Here is a 23,298-nt window from a genome sequence, read left to right on the forward strand (position 1 = left end):
AGACCATGTCTTTAAGGTCTGTGCTAAATTATGTAGTCTCTTCAGCTGCAGTTATCCTAGACCACAACACCTCACATTAAACAATGCAAATGTTATTCCAAACATCCACTGGGTTGGAAATCTTGCATGATTCCTCTCTTTTAACGTTAATATACAGACCACTACAGTGTGGCCTGAACGTTTCTGATTATTTAATTTTTTTTATGTTCCTACACACAATCCTAAGAGTTTTTAATAAAGAAACTTAGTCAACATTGCATATATTTAAATAGTTAGATGATTGTTGTGCAAGGAGTAATGCAGGGAAATATTTTTAACTTTATCTTGATCAGTCCTGTGCATCAATTTAGGTGCATATCCACCCATTGCTATCTACAGAACAGCTTTAACTCTTGGATGTTGGTAAGTTTCCTTCTGCAAACTGCTCTTTTCAGGTCCTTCCACAAAATTTAAATGAAAATCTTTGGGAAAAAAAAGTGTTAATATTTAGTCATTTTGTGGTAGAAGAGTTTGGATGACTACTACAACTGTATTTCTGCATGTAATTCTGCACATTTACTTGAGATTCAGTTTTCAAACCAATATCTTGCCATTTTTCTTTAAATATAATGTATAATTCAGTATCTGATGTGTAATCGATGATAAAACTGTTCAAAACTAAGATGTAACACAACAAGCCTAAATAATGACACTACCGCCACCATGGACTAAAACTTTCACGCTTAAATTTCTTTGATTTGTGTACCACCTTTCCAGACTATACACACTCCTTGTATGTTTATTAAACCTTTCCCCAGCTTGACAAGTATGAATTATTATTTTTCTGAGGTCAACAGAACTCAGCTGTTTGTGGACTTCCACTCGTCAGACTTTGATTGATCCAAGCTCTTTAAATAAAACGTGTTGTTCCAAACACCTCATTGTCCTCCATTAAACATCATCTTCTAATTAAACAGCAATGAAACTTAATTTAGTCAAAAACAATTACATAAAATGGGATTCCTCAATGGATCATATGTTTTGCCCAATTTGTTGAACTCTATTTCCCATCACTAGCTTGAAGGAACTGTATGAACATTTCATGAATAGTTACATCAAATTTATGCAGAAAGAGCTAACAAACTATGAACTGCCGCATAATAAATGCGGTGTAGCACAATGCATAATAAACACATAATATGTGCTTGAAGCCTCAAAGGGATGAAGGGGAAAGCATACCGATGAAGCCGGACTGGTGCGATAAACCATCGCTTTGATCATTGTTCGTAGTTTGCCCTTGGTTTTAGGCTAGTTTTACTGTGAAAAACTTGTCCTTATTTAATCAGCAGTACAGACAAAAGCAAAGAAAATCCACATGAGTAGATGATACTGAGTTAAAGATATTTGAGATATTTAGGACATCCCTTTAGTACCTCTTAATATAAAAAAAAGGCTGTCAAAATATGTCAATGATGAGCCAGCCTCACATTGAAAGCATTAACCAACACTAAAAATACACTTTAAAAGATTGAATTTAGTCTTTCTCATCTCCTGGGAGAGCAGACATGTCAGTCTGGTTCTGCTGTATTAATGGGACAGAGCTTTCAGGGAGGAGGGACCTCCTCTGCCTCCCATTAGAGACAGCAGCTATAAAGGAGCTACAGGAAAGATTGCAGCCAGTGCATGCAGAGTCATACAGACTGAGAAGCAGCAGAGAGTGTCTGTGAGTGTGTGACTGATCATCTGTGTGAATAAAATCATAATAATAATAAAAGACTCACTTGGGTGTACCGTGTGAACAGAAGGCTGATCTCAGAGCAGAGGAGACAGGATCACAGTGAAGGAGGAGGAAGGTGATAAGAGTCAGAGACATCAGAGCGTGGAACAGGTTCCTTCTGCAGCACTCAGCCTCAGCAGACATGCCCAACTTTGCCGGCAACTGGAAGATGAAGAGGAGTGAGAATTTTGATGAACTTCTCAAAGCCCTTGGTAAGCTCTCTCCTCTCTTTTAGCTGCATCATGTGCAATTAAAAAAAGGCTATTTTTTCCTTGTGCTTTGAAAATGGCATACATTGACTCACCACAACATCATATTGTTCTGAGAAGCTCTGGGAACAGAAGAGAGAGATGCTGCAGAGTGGAAATCCCTTGGCTTCACAGGACATAAGAAACAACTAATGCTAAATTCCAGCCTAAACAGACATGGTATTGTTTTATGAAGGGAAGGAGGAAGGGGGGTATACACATTATTCATGTTAGCATTTAAGTAGGGCATGCATTTAATGCCAGGGGAGGTCTGTGGAGCCCAGTGTTGTTCTCATGTCTCCAGCATTTTTTTTCCCATCCTTTGTCAGCCTTCTTAGTCTTCACAGATGATTGTGATGGTTTAGATTTAGACCAGTTTAACTGGGTCACTCAATTGTGTTGAAAATTTCGTCACACCAGGACTGCTGAAACAAACAGAGACACTGCAAAAGACTGGGTGTCTTTAGAATAATGTGGAAATCTGCAGAAAGAGGTCCAACTGTGAAGCTCTCCAGGAGCTGTTGACAAGAAAAAGGATTACAATCTGAACTTTTTAGACAATGATAGTTCCAATTTTACCAAAACATGGCCCACTTACACTGAATTCTGTATCATTTAACTAGTGAAGCTTAAATTGTTTGTGAATGATGAATGTGGCATGCCACGGACATTTCAAGACTATCAGAGTGAAAAGTTGAGCTCCACAAGGCAACAGTTCCTCTGATCTGATTTCCTTCTTGTTCAGCACCATGTCCAGCATATTAAAACATCTGCGTGAGCAGAAGATCACTGGTTACAGCTTACATAAGGACCCTACCAAAGACAGAGCCATGATGGGCAACTAATGTGGATTCCAGTGCTGCAGAGCCGCCACTTTCCATCAACATCTTTCTAATTATCTGTTGATTCAAAGGTTGCCTTATAGGAAGAGGGGATTGTTGCATCCAAGAAGTGGCAGCACACCTCAGGGACAATTTTACTGCAGAGTCTAAATATTTGGTTGTCCAATGCTTGCCTGAGTAGTGATAAAAATTTAAGCATGAAGAACTTTAGTGTTCAAATAATGTTCTGAAAGTCAATTTAGACTCTTGATCTGTGATGTTTCACTATCATCTCCACTGACTGGACTTGTCCTCGGCTTTTAGATCCCCTGCTCCGTTATGGAGGCTGTTTGTCAAACATAGTCTGTAAACAGAAGTTCATCCCATCTATGTTGCCCAACATATAAATCATAAGCACAAATAAAAAAACTGAATAAAATGTTATTTCTTTGGAAATGAGGACAGGCTATTTGGCTAAGAGATGCACATGCATATTTAATGTTATAAAAAACACATGGCGTGATCCCTCAGATCATGGGTGGGGTCCAGTGAGATGTCACATTCATTTGTTTCAAATCTTGGGTGTTAACCAGTGAAGACCACAGTGGTTTTCAAATGATCTCTCAAAGCTAATCAGAGCTGATTTTCTTTTTTCAGTTAAACTAGGTACAATTAATAATCTAATATTATTTGAATCTTTATTTGTTTTCTATAAGCTGACTTATTTAGCTTGTTGGTAAAAGAGGGAAGTAAAAAAAAAAAATCAAAGATCCAGGACTTTGGCAGGACATAAGGACAGATGGCCTTGGAGTATCAAACCAGGCATACAGAACACTTGTCAGAAACACAGGTTGTGCACCTTTTAGGATTGCTATCTTACCATAAGACAAAAAAGAAAAGTCAGTGGTAAACTGCCCTGACATCTTCTAGAGTTTGGAGCTTTTCCTACATGGCTAAATAATCCCTCGCACTGACCTCTGTGCCAAAAATTCCACAGATTTCTTCCAGTTTGAGAAATAGTTGAGGTTTCTGTCAGGACCACAGAGCATTTATTGTGTCATTTCTCTGAAATAAACACATTTCTGTCATTCTTGTTTAAAGCTTGTGCAGTAGCTTCAGCATGCACAAGTCAATGCAAAGAGACATGCAGCCTGCAAGTCTTTCTATGTATTTGGTTCTGAGCTGATTGAGGATGGCATGAGACCCCAGAGAGGTGGAAATCTGGGTGGGGTGTGCACTGGAGGCACTTTTGCTGCAAACATTAGCACCAAGAGAACAAATGACAGAAACATCATCTCTCTTTTTATGTGTTTTGTGTGGATTTATGTCTCTCTTGGTTCCGTTTAGATATTAATTTGATTCAGTTAGAAAATAAGGAAAAAAATATTTTCCCAAACATGAGCTACAGATTTTCATTTTTTCATTACATTTTTCTTGACTCCCTTAACCTGTTTTTTTTTTTATTCTTCCACATCTATCTATTGTGATTACAGATGGTATTAAGCAATCTCTGAAGAAACAAACAAAACAAAGGCTCCTTCTTTAGCAAACATAAGCCCTGTCCACGTTAACTTGGTTTGGATTGTCTGTTCAGGCGTGAACGCCATGCTGAGGAAGGTGGCTGTGGCTGCGGCCTCCAACCCTCAAGTGGAGATCCGTCAGGATGGTGAGCAGTTCTACATCAAAACGTCCACCAGTGTGCGCACCACCGAGATCAACTTCCACATTGGTGAAGAGTTTGACGAGGAGACGGTGGATGGACGAAAGTGCAAGGTAGAGACACAGGAAGAGCTCAGGGGGGAATACAAATGAATAAAACCCAACACATCATTGTCCTGAGAACCGCATCCCCACAATGAAGCACAGTGGTGGCAGCATCATGCTATGAAGGATGTATTTTGATTGGCAGGCCCTTTGAAATTAGTCAGAGTAAAAGAAATCACAGAATGACCTAAATGCACAGACATTAAGAAAAATCTGTTTATGTCATCTGAGGATTTAAGGCAGGAACAAGGTTTGACCTTCAATAATACAGAGAGACTATGCAACTGCTTCAGAAACACTCAAATTAAGCACATTTAAAAGACCTTTTTCCAGCTGAGATTTGATTGTGAGTCTTTAATTATTAATAATATTTATTCAAAATAATATATTGCTGTAAACCAGCAGAAAGCATGAAGGAGTTGGGGCAGTTTTGTCTTGAGTAATGGACAACGGTCCCAACAGTTAGATGTGCCAAACTTATAGAGGCACACCCAAAGACAGCTTGAGCTGACATTCTTGTAAAATGGGGCTATATAATTGATTAATTTTGGGGACAAGAGTACTTTTACACTATCTAGAGTTCTCTCTTTTCTTATCTTTTATTCATCTTTTGTTTCACATTAAAATATATTGCACAATCCAAGGTATGTTGTGTTGATCAAATGATACATAACCCACAAAGATCCACTCTAATTCCAGGCAACAAAATGGGAAAAACACAAAACAGGGTTGCATCATTTTTGCAAGTCATAGTTGTTTTGTGTCACATATTAATCATGTTGTATCTCTTTGCTGCCATCTTTTTGTTCTGATTAGTACCTTGGTGGTCATTTGATCTACTTTTTAATAAGAAAAGTTGATAGTGTCTTGGAACAGAGACTCCTCCACTATTTCCCTCTCTCTCCTCGACCCGCTTCAGCCCCTGGACCTGTTCCCAGTAGACCGCTCAGTAATCCTTCCACAAACTAATCCACAGCTAAGTGAACATTTCACCCCAGTGAATAGCACACATTAGTCTTCTCCTGTTTCACTCTTCTCACCCTCATTTAACTTTCCTACATGTTCAGTACAGCCCATTTCACATTAGTCAAACATGAAACAGTCTGACTGCTGCATGCCTGCGAAGCTAACTGCACATGGGTTATGTTACAATCATTTGTTTGTCAGAATCAGCTCTATTTATGGGATAGTGGGAACACAACAACACTGCAGGCACTAATCTCTTATGTGAGGACTTTTAAAGATGGATAAAAACAAACTTTTGGATTAAGATTTGGGGTTTGTTATGAGTTTAATTAAGGTATATACGTTTGAGGTGTGTTTATAATATAATCACCACTTGCAAAATGCTGTATGAGAATTAAAATCTGTTCACATTTACCTGTAAACAAATAACAAAATACTTGTTTCCAGAGGAGAAACAAGATAAATGAGTTGTAGTAGTTGTGATTTACCTTTTATATGACAAAAATTAGTCTGTACATGTGTGAAGACCTTTTCTCTTTCCAAGTTCCACACATTTTTTGTAACTCAGCATCATAATATCTGCTTAATAGCAGAGTTGTAGTATAAATATGTGCATTTTATTCAATGCAGTGAATGTTTTAACCTATAAATGTCATTTAGACTGATGTCATTGATCTCTATGTAAATTTAAAGTCCTCTGGGCTCAGTCTCTGCTATTGTTCCTGAGGGGTTGGTAAAAAAAAAAAGATGAATAAGTCCTTGAAGTTGCATCAATTGGCATCATCTTCACGTCTGAATGGAGGATTATGGGCAGCTTAAGTTGGATGAGTTTTTCTCTGAACTGTTTCAGTCCTGAAGGGGATGGAGGGATGTGCTCATCCTCATACAGAATAAGTGCCTACACAGCTACATATAATAAGTTATATTTTAGGAGAAACATCAAAGAATCATCAGTTTTAGATCTATTAGTTTTTCTTGTCCTAATTTCCACTCAAATACCAGTTAGTTCATGTGTTATAAATACTTATTTTTAAAGTATAACGTGTCAAAAATGTATACAAAGTCTGACATAATGAATCTGTTTTGTTCAATGCAACAATAATAAGCTGATTTCTTAAAAACGTCTAATATGATCTTACCACTAAGACATTTACATCATTTGGAGGCTGTACAGCCAGATTAAGTGGAAGAGGCAGACTGATTGCTGGGCCTGATAATGTTGGATGTGTTGTGTAAGTCTGCCTGTGAAGGAGTTGGCGTTTCCCTGCAGCTGGTCAGGATTTGATCTTTAATGATAACATGTGCAGATTTCACCCATAGGTGCATTCAATGCCCTGGGGAGGTTGTGTATATGTAATATATCCTCCAACCTGTATTATGCAGCATGATGCAGTGCAGCAGATAAAAGTTACATAACTGACAAAGATGGGGAGTTGAAAATTGCTCCTCAAACTTTTCTAAAAATGTAGGTTTAGGTATTACATTAATTATGTTTTAGAGAAAATATTCCCTTATAATTGTGACATGTGCAAACTTGCATTAGCTTAATGATTAGAATTTTTATTATTTTATATAAACCAACAGTACGTAGAAGACAACAGAATATTAATAATAGCTAAATTCAGGACAGTGGAAAACAAAACTTACAAAAACTGAACATGGTACATGGAGAAAAAAGAAGAAAAAAAAGTGGACTTGTGATATATCCTGATGGATGTTTCAGAGAAATTAATTTATATGTATCAATATTAAATTTTCCATGTAACTACAACCAATAAGTGTCAGGTTTACCAATGAAAGAAAGGAAAATTTTCCACTTAGCTTGACATCTTCCCACCTGATTAATAAGTCTAAAATCGTGTGGACTTCATGGACCGGTATGGTACCCAGCTCAGAGGACCATATTCTGACAGAGTAAATGACTTAAATTTTTTACAGTGATCTTTTTCCCCAACATGAGCATTGTTTGAAGCCAGTTCACCCATGCTACAGGAAGAGCTTTTAAGGGAAGAGGATCACCCAAAACAAAAAGACTTGGGCAGAATAAAATGACTGCTTTCAGGATTAATTTACACTGCTGACTTCACTGCTAAATTCTTGTAGGGCAAGACCATAACATGTGCAGAAGTGAACCTATGTCTCTACCACACCTCCAGCAGTCAGGTTGTCCCTTCCCTCAATTTCCACTTGGTGCGTGTGTGCCACGGTTTTGTTCTGACCTCCATGGCACGTCAATCCACACCGGGAGCATGTCAGGTGCAAAGCGCTTGAAATGCAAGATCACAAAATCACAGGAGAATTGGAGAATCTTGTTATTTTCCACTTCCAAGATAAATGTCTCATTGTCGATGATGAAAAAAAAAACAAAAAAACAAAACAAAACAAAAAAAAAAACAAACATAGTGTGATTTCAATCCTGAGCCTTCAAAGGGAACGCTCTGGGGGGAGATCTAGTGAACAAGGTGTCTGAGGCTGGAGGAATAATAATATGACAGTAAATTTTGGATCTCAAGCCCATGCTTGTCTACAGGCCTCTGTAGTTTATATAGCTAAAGTCTGGGACCCTTGCCGTTCCAGAGGAATCTGTTGCAAAGCTCTCAAAATGTTTGAAATATTTAAATAGGATTTTGACTGGAAGCGCCTGGAGAATATCATTAAATTTGGGAGCACAGGTAATTTAAGAACATTGGCTTTCCCCCACAACAACTATTTTAATGTTTGCTTCAAATTCAGCAGGGATTCAAAATTAGCCTTGACCAAGTTTTCTAATCTAGGTGGGAAAGTAACACCAAGGTATTTAAAGTGAAACTACACCCCCTACTTGTTGCGTAAATCCATCCACTGCCAAATTTGAAAAATTCCTGGAAGTCAAGGGTTGGGGTGGGAGGTGTGGGGTGATCAGGGAGTAAAGAGTGTTCGGGTCAGGATAGACAAGCAGAAATGATTGACAGACAGCAGCTCAGATGGAAAACGAGATTCACAAAGCACCTACGCCACAGAGCGGTCTCTGAGGAAGACTTAACTCAGTCTTCCACCTCAACCACCTAACTAACATTTCAGTCTATAAAGTTAACTATAATTAACTTTATAGACTGAAATGTGAGATGAAATGTGTCCATAATTTTAAATAAAGTTGATAGAGAGTGCTCAGGCTCAACAAAAACAAGGATATCATCGGCATATAACAAGATGATTGACCAAGCTGCATTCCTGAGAATGCAGAATGCAGAATATCAGTTACCAGTGGTTCAAGGGCAAGTGCAAAGAGACCAGAGGAGATTACATCTGCCCAACCCAAACCCATGAAACCAAGCCATTAGTTTAAGCCAGGGGAGGTGCAATTATGGGTAACTAACACAATATTAATTAAACATCTGATATTGTCAACATAGCTATGCTTGGGGAGAAAGCCTATCTTATCAGAATAAATCAAGGACATAATAACTTTATTAAGTCTATTAGAAAGAAGCTTAGACAAATAAACTAATGTTTGTTTTGAGGAGTGAGATAGGCCTGTAACTTTTACAATTACTGGATCTTTACCATTCTTCAGGTCAACAGTGATAACAGCCTCTGTCATTGAGGGGGGTAACAAATTATTGAACCCTACCTAATCTAGTGAGTAGCTTCTCATTTCGTAAAAACAACCATGTGGATAGATACATCCTGTGGTTGTGGAAAAATATGTCTATCTGCTTCAGAACTACCTAACATATTATTAAAAACTGGAAGGATAGTAGGGAAACAACATCTATAAAGAAATATGGTTAGAAAAAATCTTAAAAGATTGTGGTCAGCTTTCAAGTAAATGTTTGGTGAAATTAAATCATAAAAAAACACATTGGTAGAACTCGGGGCTATGCTTAACAGCGATAGTAAGAGCATTTCTACAGGCACAATATAAGGGAACTCAAGGAATTGGAACTGGGCGGCCGTGTAGCCATAACAAAACCACTTATCGAGGAGGCTAATCAGGAAAAAAAGGCTTCAATTTGCTAGAGAGCATAAAAAGTGGACTCTGGAACAATGGAAAAAGGTCTTGGTGTCTGATGACTCCCGATTTACCCTGTTCCAGAGTTATGGGAGCATCAGGGTAAGAAGAGAGGCAGATGAAGTGATGCACCCATCATGCCTAGTACCTATTGTACAAGTCTGTGGGGGCAGTGCTATGATCCAGAGTTGCTGAAGGGGTTAAGGAATAGGTTCAGCAACATTATGTGTCCAAATAATGAAGTCAGAATAAACTGAATGAACAGGTTATTCCATCAATGGATTTTTTCTTTCCTGATGGCACAGGCATATTCTAAGATGACAGTGCCAGGGGTCATCAGGCTCATATTGTGAAAGAGTGGTTCAGGGAGCAGGAGACATCATTTTCATACATGAATAGCACCACAGAGTCCAGACCTGAACCCACTGAGAATCTTAGGAAGCTTAGTAAGACTTTTTTGTTCATTTCAAATTAATATCAGGTTTTGATTATTTCACTAAAAGTAAATTATATTGTAGGCCATTTTTCTTTGTATTGATATAAAACAGCAAAAAAAAAGAGCATAATCACCAAAAACAAATAAAACACTGCAACAAGTTTTTGTTGTTACACTATTTAGAACTTTATCTGCTAATTGATTAGATGTTTCTGTAATCCTGTTAGCCATTGTATTATAGACTCTCCCCACTGTTACATAGTTTAATTTAATGTTAATTTTGTATTGCAACCAAGAGTCACAAATAATAACCATCTTTTAACTGGAGGGTGAACGTTCGTTCAGCAGCTTTAAACAAGAGACTTAATGTCTCACAGTTTGTGGACCGACGTTCCAACCACACAAACATCCTGTTTTACTCCTCAGTGGGTTGACAGTCATATGGTTTGACTCTAAAACATTCAAATAAGAGAAACATTTTATTACCCTGCTGAAAAAGTGCCAAGCAACAGAATGCAGTTGGTGAAGAGGAAATATTGCACATTGATTTAAAGGAAATGTGTCACTGCATGCTGTACATTAAGATCATTCAGTGATTGAGATACTGAATAAATGAATTTCTCCGTAAACCACCCGTTTATGTGGGTATCATTTATACAAATGAATTAAGTTGAACTTAATATTTCACACAACAGATCTGATACAAATTCATTATCTCCACAATGTATTTATTAATTTTTTTGGTTTGAACTAGTCCAGTCAGGGAAAGCAGACTTGATTTATTTCAGATCCCAGGAGACAGTGAGGCTCCTTCTGTCTGAGCCCTGGGGCATGCTGGGTGCTGGTCAGGGCGAGACCGCTCCTCATGAAGTGAAGTCTCTTACTAACAAGCTAAGCTGCCAAAAAACATTTCTCATCTCTCGTTTTTTTGGGGGGATTTAAAGGGCTTTCAGTTTTTATCCAAATGGAGAAAGTTGAAGGCCTTTGTATCCAGTATGTAATATTTTAAAAATCAATGCAGCAGCAATCAGCAGTAAAGGACAGTGACATTTTGTTATTCATACCAGAAAACCCAACCTCACTCCCACTGTGTGCTTCGTACTTACTGATCTTCAGCTCTTCGTTTTCATTATCTGGGACAAATTTTAAATTTCTACTCTTTTAGGAGCAAAATTCAAGCTTATCTCCTCTGGATAACAAACATTTATCATTTCAAAAGACTTAAGCAGGAGCCTACATGGGTTGGTTGATTCACAGACTTCAGTCCAAATTTAATGTTGAAAAAGAAAAGAATATCAAAGTTGAAGCTAATGGTTTCATATGGACCATGAGCCCAAGTTTCTAGGGCAAAAAATGTGTTTTTGAGTCCTGCCACCAATTAAACAAGTGACATGGGGAACTGTGAAAAAAGGCAGGGATTGAAAAATATTTTATGTGTGCAGCTGGAAACAAGTTTTAAGTTACATTTTAGGAGGCTTTCTTTATTTGATCTATGTTGGTTGGGAGGGTTGGAGTTGTGATCCCTGAAGGTTTAGAGGAGATTTTCACATTTTTGGTGAGGGTTTATTTTTTGGTCACTACAATCAAATGTTATAGATGTAACATATATCATGTAAGTATGACGAGCACTGCAACTATGATTTGATTTTAGTCTGTTAAATTCTGGCTACATTTTCTATATTGTTGTGAATTTTTCCATAGCTGAATTTACCTGACTGATACAGTCAAAAAAAAAAAAAAAAAAAAAAGAAATCAAGGTAGTGTTGATTGCACTCGTGTGGAAATAATACACCAGACTGGAGGTGAACACACAGGAGGCAGCACCCACTGACACTAGTACATGCACTTGCAGGGTGAGGGGTGGGGGCTAGCGGGATGCTGGCAAACACTCAGGTGGAGCAGGTTGGCAGAGGAGACCAAAGTGGATTTTAGCCGAGTCCAGCTGCACCCATGGTTAAAAGGATTACACGCTGATCTGTGGCTGGCAAGGAGCAAAAGGGCTTATTAACACTGCCACAAGGTTAAAAAGCTTTGCTCAGTCTGTGTGAGTGCAGTGGGACCAGACAGTGTCTTCTCACTTCCAAGAGGGGGAAGTGATAAGGTGTCTCCTGTCAGTCCCTGAGGTGATGAAAAAAAGACAGCAGACAGTTTTTAGTGCAGAGTGGAAGTCATGATGGATGTGATGGAAGAGGCTGTGTGCTATAAGGTGGAAATATATTTCAGACAAACAGGATTTTTGCTTGCTTGTATGTATGCTGTGCAGCTGAGGCTAAAGGCAGCATCTGCTTTGCTGCAAAAAAATCATCTTAACACGTTAGCGTCAATGTCCAGATTACAATTCAGCTAGGTAAAATACTTAGATTAGCCCAACTGGTTGCCATAGAGACAGACTTTTGGCTATGGAGCTTCACATGGAGGTGCACAGAGTACAAGCATGTGGATAGCACAGATATAGATACTCAATAAAAGAAAAGAAAACAAAAAAAATGTACTGGTAATCATTGCAACTGGTTGTGGTGACTAATTTAAATAAAATGTTTTGGTGGGGTTTGACTGCTTTGTAGTTTGTGATAAATGGATAAAGGTAAGATGTATTTTCAGAAATGTGTGGCTGAGATTCAGTTATAATTTTGTTTGTGTTACACAGTGTACCACTTAGCACGGAGCGATGGGCACAGGTCTGCAACAATCAGCATGTTAATTAAGATCAGGTTCTTCTGGACTAATTCTGAAACATGCTAACACCACCATATTGGGTTATGATCAGATTTATGTGTGCTTAATTATTTATACTGGAAAAAAAAATTTAACAAGTTTTCAGGTTACCACATATTTACTTTGATATCTACACAGAAAAACTGACGGTTAAAGCACTTTGATCACAGAAACTTGCATCTCTAAAAGTCAGCAATTCGCTGCTCTATTATTTTGTTTGGTTGTCTTTTTTATCATTTTTGTCACTTTTAATTGAAAGTTTAATTTCTGACATTGCATTGATCTTTGAACAAGTAAAAATTTGATTGCAATCAGCATCTTTGCCAATACATGTCACTAAATGTTTTAAAAAATAAGAGTAACTTCACTGTCTTACCTAGTGGGACTACAGTAAAGAAACAAGTATGATATTAAGCAGGTATATCATTGCTGGGACATTTGCCTCAAAGTTGGATGTTTTTTTAGAAGTCAATGCAATTTCCTTTCTCTGACCAAGTTGTCTTATTTCTTAGATCTAGTTTCACTTTGAAAAAGTGATGAAATCAGCCATAGTTTTCACGCAGGACATTATTGATTTCAGACTATTAAAAAACACAAGCCCTGGTTGATTTGGACTTCCTTAAGTATTGCTGTGTCATTGTCAGTGTCAATAGACCCTGAGTAATTTGTACCCTCCTCTATCAAGAGGTTAACTTTTTTATTTATGTCTATCAGTAGGATTAGTGCCTCACAATGCAGCATTCACCAGAGATTGATGAACAAACACTGATGTTAAATAGACAATGAGATTGGAGGAGTAGAGATTAGTCCTAAACAGACTGTTATTTGGTCTTTGAAGTCACACAAAAACTTTAAGTAAAAGAGGAAATTAGATCCACCCAAACATCTTGACACAGTGTTTGTGTCTGATGAGCGATAAGAGATTGAGCCAAAGCTGGAGAGTAACTCTGATATGTAAGGGGATAAAAAGACTAAAAAAAAAAAAAAAAAATTAAACAAATCCTATGGAAACAGGACGGATTTCTCACCATCAGATGTGTGAATATAAACTCCTTGGATGATAAAAACCTGTGGGAGAATTTGTGACAGAGAAAATCTATCTAAGCATGAGACTGAGATAAATACTACTGCTAAAATGAAGCTGTAGCTAATTGACTGTAGGGGTTCTGGCTTCATGAGAGCAAAACAAAGAAGGAGAATCAGTGAGAGAACTTTAGAGAGAGTTTTCTAGCTTGGCAAAATGATAATGATGATGGCAGCTTGCAGAGTCTCTTACCTTTTGATGTGCTGAGTAACATTTGCCTGCAGGGACAGAGGCTGCTGCCTCATTCAAAAATGAGCAGCTGTTCTTTTGAATAGAAAATACAACAAACTATGAAACAAACTGTCTGCAAGTAGCATTAAAAATGTGCTATCATGCCAGAAGCTACTACATAAATACAGAATTTTACATATAATAATAATAATAATAATAATAATAATAATAATAATAGATTAGATTTTATATTGCCCTTTTACTGCTGATGGCACTTAAAATGCTAACAGTGAATCCATTATGGCAGCTAGCTTTAATCATTTGGAGAGATATAATTGATTTAAATAAAATATATTTAAGAAGAAAGATAATTGTTTGCTATATAGAGATGAAATACCTTTTGGGACAACATAACTGGATGCCAAAAAGTGAAGAAAATGTGAAGATTAGTGAGAAGCCTAATTGGTGATACTGTGATGTTTTGGGAAAATCTTTTGGTAATTAAAATCCAAATGGATAGATAAGGCCACCTCATCATCATCGCTCTTCCACTTTTTACAGAACAATCAGCTACGCCCTCAGCAGTGACTGTAAAAATTTAAAGGCTTTGTGGGAAAAGGACATTGGGTACGTGTTCGGCGATGAGGAATGGATGAAAACTGTTTCATAGACTGGAAAATACATAAGGGAATGTAAAGGTAAATTTACACAGTACAAAATTATGCAGAGATATTACTGGACACTGGTGAGACTGAATAGAATGGATCTTAAAAGTGACTCTATGTGCTGGAAATGTCAAAAGGATGCAGGTACACTGATATATGGTCTGTGGGAATGTCCAGTCATAAGACCCCTGTGGTTGATTATTGTACGAATCCTGAGTGATTGGTTGGGTGAAACAGTACCACTCTGTCCAAGACTCTGTTTGCTTGGTGATAGAGGACAGATGTCTCATGTATCAAAAAAGGGAAGTTTTCCATTATTATAGTTGGGATCTCTGTAGCAGCCAGGGTTATTCTTAAGCACTGGAAAACTCCAAAAACCCCACAAGTTAAGGAATGGGTCAACCTGATGTTTAAAATGGCCTCATATGAGTGTATGCTCTACAAATTAAATAGCACAGACAACACAAATGTTTTATATATTTGTGTTATAATTTATACCGCGATAGCCCCTCCTATGTCGAGGTCAATTTATGTCAACCTCTCCAATGTTAAAAGATGTTTAACAGAATGTTTTGTTACTCTGTCATGTCAAAAATGTTCATAAATGGATAGATAAAGATAAATAAAAAGGAGCAATGAACCTTGAATCCTTTGGCTAAAGTTCAGCTAACAGGACACAGTTAGCTAGTTAGCTTAGCTTTGCTTAGCTGATGAGCTGTTCTTCTCACCTGTGGTCGACTTCATTTTTGTTTCACAGTGTATGTGTGGAAGCAAACTGATTTAACATAACATCCTCACGTCTTTGTGTCCTGTGGTCATCCAATTGTAGGTGGGCACACATCTGATGTTAGCATTCTGACAGTTCACTGTGTTTAGAAACCCTCCTTAATGACCTTAATGTCATAAAAAGTGTTTGTGTTTTTATATACAAGATTTTTATCCTGAGTTTTAATCAGTAAAACCTTTATTTCCTTTCTCTTCAGACTTTTGGATCCTACGCAGATGAATGATGAATTCTGATTTGTTTTCCATCTCTTTTTCCTTTGTTACACCTGGTTTCTTTTCCCTGATTACAGCACTTGTTTCTCATTTGCAATTAACTCCACCTGCTTCTTGGTTTCTTTTTTCATTGCCAGATCCTAGTCTATCCTGTCCCAGATGTCCTTGTGTTTTTAGTGTTAGTGTCAGTTTTTCCTGTAGTTGTTTTTGATGTTTCGTTTAGGTTCTTGTTCTTAATTATTCTGCCTTTGTAGTACTTTTAGTTTGATTGAATAATCTTAATTCCCATGTCTACCTTCTTCCATCCTTGTCACCCTGCATTTGCCTACTTGTTGCCTCGTGACAGTAGGATCTGATGACAAAGCAAAAGAATCCAAAGAGTATTTATACAGAGAATTACAAAGGAGGTATGAGTGTGGTAGTCAGGAAATAAACTAGGTGCAACAGGGGAGCAGGAAGTAAATTACTTGTCACAGAAAAATATTGATACAGATTGTTGTCCAGAAGTGGAAGGTTTGGTCTTGATCGTTAAGGAATTTATTCTATCATGAGCAGTTTGAGTTATTTCAGGGGAAACTAGTCCTGACTTCCAAGTCTGACTAATGCTGTTGAGTTCATTTGAAATATTATTGAAGTGTATTACTGACCACAGAAAGGGCTAAGAGGATTTATTTTTTTCCTCAGGGTTCAACTTGCTCAGTTACGATATCATGAATTAGGTTAGAGGGTTTTTTTTTCTAAGTTGAATATACGGCTTATAGAGACAAAAACAGTACACATTTAGTGGCTTTATTCTCACTCCACAACATTTGGTGTTATTGTGCTAATGTTGCAAAAGTCTCCACATTTCTGGAGAGGATTTTTATTTTTTTTTTATGTTCAAACTTAGCTGCAGGGGTAGGCTACCACGAAACCACAAACACAGAAGGAGCTGGGCACTGATGTTGGGATACAAGTCCACATTTTCCATCTTGTCCTCTGGTGCCTTCACTTCATGCACAACATAGCTGCAAAACCACATGAATGCATTTCTGCACAATAACTGGCTATGAGCAAAGTGTTTTGCTGGGTTGTAACCATTTAAACTCTTACCTTCATGTAGATATATCCTCCAAGAGTGTGGTTACATGTACAGTTTTGACTACATATCAGTGAGGTAGCTGTTTTTAGAGGTGCAACAACATAAAGCTGATATTTGTTAATAAAATTCCAAACAGATTGATCAATAAGACCATTAGGGAAGAGACTTTATTGCTAATCCTGACATGGCTGGACTTAGCCAGAGTGGTTAGCCCAGTGATACAGTATGATAAGTGTTACTGAAGAAATAACACATTTTGCCCTTTCCAATTTGTTGTCCCTCTCCCTGCAGAGTCTTGCCACCTGGGAGACAGAAAACAAGATTCACTGTCAGCAGACTCTGGTGGACGGTGATGGCCCCATAACCTACTGGACCCGAGAGCTGAACGGGGATGAGCTCATACTGGTGAGTGTACAGCAATGGGTCATCATCTTGCTAAGAGCTGCATGATAGATTATCACTCTGAAAATGAAGACAAGGAGAAATTATAAACACAAAAAGACTAAAATTAAAGCTAAAAATGCAGTTAAACATACTAACCCTGAATACACAGAGAATAAGTTCTTATCCGTTCTGTTGCATGTTCTCCCGGAGACAAGGAAGACATCAGATGCATTAAAATGGGATTTTCAAGCCGGTAGTACACTCTGTTTGAGAAATGGTTAATGAAAGGAGTCAGGGAGTGTGTGAAGTCACCCTGGAGATTCAACCGTAAAGGAAATGAGAGAGGCTGAGCTTTCATCCACCCTGTGGAGACATGTGAAAGGAGAACAAGAAGAGTTGCTACTCTGACATTGCAGCGATACCCCCTGCATTTAGACAGATTAATATGTGCAGGAGTCGATGAGTTTAAAGCCCCTCAAACTATGTGCAGGGGAGCTAAGGCACCAGACAAACAGTTCTCAGGGACTCAACAGCTTACTTGTCTCTACTTTCAGCACTCCCACGCTCTGCTCTGCTGTTTTTCAAGTTTTTATAGGGTGAATATCTACAAGGCAAATGCTTGAAACAACGTTATAGAAGGTTTAGATGATTTTAAAAAAGTCATCACAGGATGTTTGAATAGCTTAATGTTACAAGCAAGAGGCAAGTATAGATGAAAATAAAAGAAGAAAAAAAAGAAGAATTAGTGCTCAGTTGATGCTTCAGGATCTTATTTGAAGCTCCTCTTTGTTCAGTCTGAGAGGACAGAGCATATGAACTCCTCTGTGGTATTTGGGTGATAAAAGCAGAATGCGGTACAGCGCCTGCCCCTCTGGTGACACTGGCCGGCTGCCCTGGAGGAGCTGGAGCATTCACGCACTGATGCAGATCAATTTGGCTGAGCTGTGACATCAACCAAGGCTCTTTGTTTCTCAGCTCTTCTCATGTCACTTCTCCCAGCACACCACCACTAGAGTTTTCAGCGCTACAATAACCTCCATACTGACCGCAGTGGCTCAAAAGTTCAGAGCATTTCTAATCACACACAAAGCCATTTTTGTCCGTGCTGTTTGAAAAACAAACAAAATGCCTAAAGAGAGGCATACGCTAGGAGATTAACCTCCTGTGTATGCAGCTTGTGTATGTTGCCATGGCAATACTAGCAGGTAAATTTTAGTTACCATTCACCTGAGACAGCTGACCTTGTTTTGTGCTACGGTAGCTTGAATGTGCTCATGTAAGAATGAAAGACAAAGCAGAAATGTGACATTTTTGGTTGGTTTTAGTTTGGATGACTGCATTCAGTTAAACTGAAAGTCTTTTTTTATTTCTGATTTAATATTACAAAAAAGTTGTGATGTGTAAAATGTAAATAAAACCAAAATGCAATGATTTACAATGATCATAAACCCATATTCTATTTCCAGTAAAACATGAAAAACACATCAGATGTTGACATTTGACCATTTCATGGAAAATATAAGCTCATTTGAATTTGGATTTATATTATAGAGTTAATAGAAAAAAAAGTGTTTGTTTAATTTTTTTTAACATTTTGTATTTTAGGCTTCTCTTCAAATACATTCAGTCAACTTTTAGTTGCTTGGTCTTAACACTATAATGCACAATAAAATAACCTTTGTTTTGACACTCAGCTGTGAGTTATACCTTTTGTGCTGTTAATAAATTAATTGCAACATTAGTAGGAATGTAACTGTGTGTCATCAACACCAAACTAACAAATTTATCAGTTTATTTGTTTATGTCAAGACATAACAACTATATAGCCTTTATAAAAATTTAGGTGTTAAATTCAATATGATTGCTGTTTACAAAGCAAAAACTGATGCCACCCATCCAATCTGGTTGAGCTTGAACATTTCTACCAGAAAGAAAACTAAACTTCCAGTTAAGCTTCACACAAAGTCTTGAGTCATTGGTACCAAAGACACAAATTCTTATGAAAATGACTTTTATTTTAAAGCTAACTTGCAAAACAATGTGGAGAATTGAATGCACTGATGAAGAAACATTTTAAGTTTCAAATAATGAGCACAATAAGCATTCACTGCACTGACCAAATTATGATTAAACAGCATTTGTGCTGTCAAGAAGCCATTTTTCAAGAAGGGAAACAGGGATAAAAAAAAGCTGAGGTATGCCTAAAGAGACACATTTTGACTCAGAAAGGAACAAAGAGCAGCCAACATCCAAAGAAGAGCTTTGAATGTTCTTTAAAAAGAAATTACTGGAAAGGTTTACTTAGACAATTCAATCAACAGTGGTCACTTCAGATCCTTGTTAGCAACTAAACACATAGCAACTCTATGGAGAAGGACTAGTCTATGCAGAGGGGACTAGTTTAAATATAAAAAAAAACTGTTGATCTACTGGGATTTTCACACACAACCATCTCTAGGGTTTACAGAAAATGGTCCAAAAAACAGAAAATAACCAGTGAGCAGCTTTTGTCTGGATAAAAAGGCCTTGATGGTGTCAGAGGAGAATGGACAGTGTAACGGTTCAGCAAGCTGGACCACAAAAAGATCAGGACAGAGGGTTGGGTAAGAAAACAGGTTTATTACTGAATACTGCTCAGGAAATCCGGGTCTGGAGACGTCACCCACTGGCCGGCCAAGGAGAGGAAGGACGCAGGGGGAATCGCTGTACCGGGAGGGCGGTGAGAGATCCACTGGAGCTGTGGTGATGTGAAGAGTGAGACTAGGCTGGTGGCAAAAACTGAAGGGGAAAAACAGTTAGTTTGGCCTAAGAGCCCTGAGGTCCACTGAATCCTCTGGGGAGGAGATAGACAGGTAATGTTAGGGGGAATCTCCAAGATCACATCCACATCCAGATCCAAGTCCGAAGTCCTGTATCCAGTATCCAAACAAACAATCCAGTTATCCAAATCCAATAATCAAATCCAAAGACAGTCCAAGGGTCAATGCACAGGCAGGATCCAAACAATAGACAGCAGAGTTACCAGACAGGGGGCAGGCAGAATCAGGTTAACCAGGTCCAAAAACGGGTCGAAGATCAGGAAACAGGTTAGCAAACAGGAACTCAGGGCTGGAAGCGTGCAGGGTTAAACCGAGACGATCTGGCAAAGGAGTGGTGCTGTGCACTGGTATATAAAGCAAGCAGCGCAGGTGGAGCGCATCAGCAATCAGGAGCGCACCGGAGGAAAGATGCCTTCAGGGACAGCTGGGAGACTCTAACCACAGGCAACCTCCGTGACAGGACAGACTAGTTGGAGATAAAAGAAAGGCGACATTATGCAGAATACCATCTCGTCCAAGAGATTCTCATCATGGCTGTGCAGCTGACAAATCTGCAGCAACAGTATGATGCTATCATGTCGATATAGACCAAAACCTCTGAGGAATGTTTCCAACACCTTGCTGAATCTTTGCCATTGGGAATTAAGGGAAACCTGAAGGCAGAAGGGGGTCCAACCCTGTACTAGTGAGGTGGACCTTAAAAAGTGGTTGGGAGTTGTTTTAAAAACAAATAATACCTTTCACATTTGTTTCTATAATTGTAGAAACTGCTTTTGCCTAGCATACTAAACTTTAATTTAAGAGTACAAGTTTTGATGATAACCTACTGCTTATCACAAGTCAAACACAACAAAGCTATATCTTGGAAGTCTACTGATTAACCCAGCTTTCCCTGCCCTGCCCTGACATTTCTGAACACCTTACTTGTTCTTGTGCTGTTTGTTGTATGTTCTGAAATACTGAAAACTTATAATAAAGAAGTTATTTGTTAAAGAGTGCAAGTTTTCAAGAAATCATTGCATCTTTTATTTCTCCTGTTGATTTCTAATTAATCTAAGATGGCTCAAAACAAAAACTGAATCATAACCGTGTTTCCAAAAAGCTCCAAGAAAGACAGCTAAAAAAAAAAAAAAAAAAAAAAAAAAAAAAGGTGCAGAGCTTCAGTCTGAGACTGAAAGAATGTCTAGCTATCATAAAGCAATGGTCTGATTGTGTCTGGCAGTTTGCTCTGTAAGTGGGCCACATTTCCATAAGATCTGCATGAGCTGTGTAATTGGTTTAGTCAGAAGACACTTAAAGAGTGGTGTGGACTCTTTTATTTTGTGAGCTACCAACATCAAATGAAGTAGGAATTTACATATCTGAAGAGTGGACTGAAGCCTGTGCATAGATCAGTCTTGAGGAGATTTCTTTCTGTTACATCATCCTACGGGAACTGAAAGATGCTTCTCTTCAACGGGTGTGTCTGAATAAGCAACCAATAAGATTAGATTTCAGACACAGACTTTGCTTTCAGATTTTGCTGATAATTTCAATTTAAAGTTGATTATAAATTGCTTTCATTGTCCCAAACAATTATAAACTGTCACAGCACCTGTCAGATGTCCTTAAGGATTTTGTGCTAAAAAGGCTTCATGCTGGAAGTGTTTGCTAACAAAATATGTCACAACTTTAATATAAACGAGTAATAACCATCTGATGACTGAAATGCAAAAAATGTCTTTTTCTTTCCTGCAGACGTTCGGGGCAGATGACGTAGTGTGTACGAGGATTTACGTCCGGGAATGAAACATTCATCTTGACGAAGCACATTTAAGCCTGCCATGCTAACTTACTAACCCATTTACCAAGTACTTTCTGTAATCTCTCAGTATCAGTCATAATAATCTCCATATACAGTAGCTACATTTCTGTAATTTGTTTATTTGTGGTGAACTTTGTGTCTGCAGTGCAGTAGCTGGATATCTGTGTCCATATCTGCAACCCTGGTCAGCTGTTAATATAGGAATGACTCATCACTTACTTCAATCAAGTGTTCATGTTTGATTAAAGGAAATGTTAAAAAACAAATAAAAAAAAGGGAACAAACAGCATCTGAGACTCTTTCTGGTTTATATGAGATTGTACAAAAAAAATCTGAAAATCCAGGAACTGCTGTAAAAAATGTGAATGTTTATGTACTGAAGTTTAAATGTCACTCTTTAGTTTTTAGACAGAGGAAGTTTAGGGGTTTCAATCTTTTTATGTGATTATAAAGAGTAGCTTCACTCAGTCTGACAGTCTGACTTTGATGGCTAGTGTATGTGACAACCTGCTGATTCGATAAAGGCAACATGGCACTGAAGTGCTTTATTATTCCACAGCTGGTTGTTGTTTTGTGTGCAGCAGATCACAGCGTCCACATCCAGCTGTGATGTTGACATTTACCTCTGCCTTTGAAAGCATGTAGCTATGCTTTCAGCATGCGAGGTACTGTTAAGAAACGGCACCCTGCCATATACTTTTAACACAATTATTCATTGTAAAATGAATACAAAGATGCATGTCTAATAGCATTTACAGCAGCTATAAAAATGCAATAATCTTCCATATTTAATCATTAAACACTAGAAATTATTATTACCCCTGAAAAGCAACTGAATATGTAAAAAAACTGTTTGTAAACAGCTTGTGTGCTAATATTCTGAAAGCGTATTCATGCTAACGTATAACATGCTAACTCTTGATACTTTAGGTTTTTGTATCAATAGTTAGCATTCAATTTCCACTGGCAGAGGAGGAGGTTTAAAACTTCACAGTTGAGACAAATGAAAAAAATGAATTGAAACAGCAAAGAAAAGAAAGAAAAGTACAGATATATGGAGCTGCTAAATTGAGTTAGCATGCTAAATTGGCTAGATGGCTGTTTCAGTGTGCTATGCAGTAACATACAGCTTCCTTACACTAAATTAATGTACCAATTTAATGAGTGCACAACTGAGTAGATGAAAAATTATAGTTGAACAGCAGAGCAGAGACAGATTTTCTGAGGTAGATGAAACATTACAAAAACCTTAGATTCTGCTTTTCCAGGAGACTTGCAAATAGGAATTAATTATTTTTACAAGAGACATGTGAATATACAGATGCAAAAGCTAAAAGCACTCCACCACATGTGTCATGGAAACTATATCCACCTAAAAATATATGACTGGCTTTTCTCTTTACTTGCTTTACTTTAAATATCTGTCCTGCTTTGTTGAGTGGTTCCCAGACTTCTTCTACAGAACCCCCTTTTTATTGACAAAAATAATGTCAAACCCCTCCCCACCATTCCACCATCATTACCACCTACACCTCAACACGTACAAAGAAGTGTACGAAGAATAATTTTGTCTGGCAGAGAAATAGTCTGGTAT

General features: G+C 37.9%; 1 protein-coding gene across 1 annotated transcript; it reads left to right on the forward strand.

Annotated features, from left to right (window-relative positions):
* The first annotated feature begins 1,645 nt into the window (after positions 1 to 1,645).
* On the forward strand, positions 1,646 to 21,993 carry crabp1a (cellular retinoic acid binding protein 1a). Its single transcript, XM_041998172.1, has 4 exons — positions 1,646 to 1,968; positions 4,420 to 4,598; positions 16,989 to 17,102; positions 21,638 to 21,993. The coding sequence occupies exons 1-4, from the start codon at positions 1,899 to 1,901 to the stop codon at positions 21,686 to 21,688; spliced, it is 414 nt and encodes a 137-aa protein (XP_041854106.1). The 5' UTR covers positions 1,646 to 1,898; the 3' UTR covers positions 21,689 to 21,993.
* The last annotated feature ends 1,305 nt before the right edge of the window (positions 21,994 to 23,298 follow it).

Source organism: Melanotaenia boesemani, chromosome 10 (assembly GCF_017639745.1).
Source record: "Melanotaenia boesemani isolate fMelBoe1 chromosome 10, fMelBoe1.pri, whole genome shotgun sequence".
Lineage (NCBI taxonomy): Eukaryota > Metazoa > Chordata > Actinopteri > Atheriniformes > Melanotaeniidae > Melanotaenia > Melanotaenia boesemani.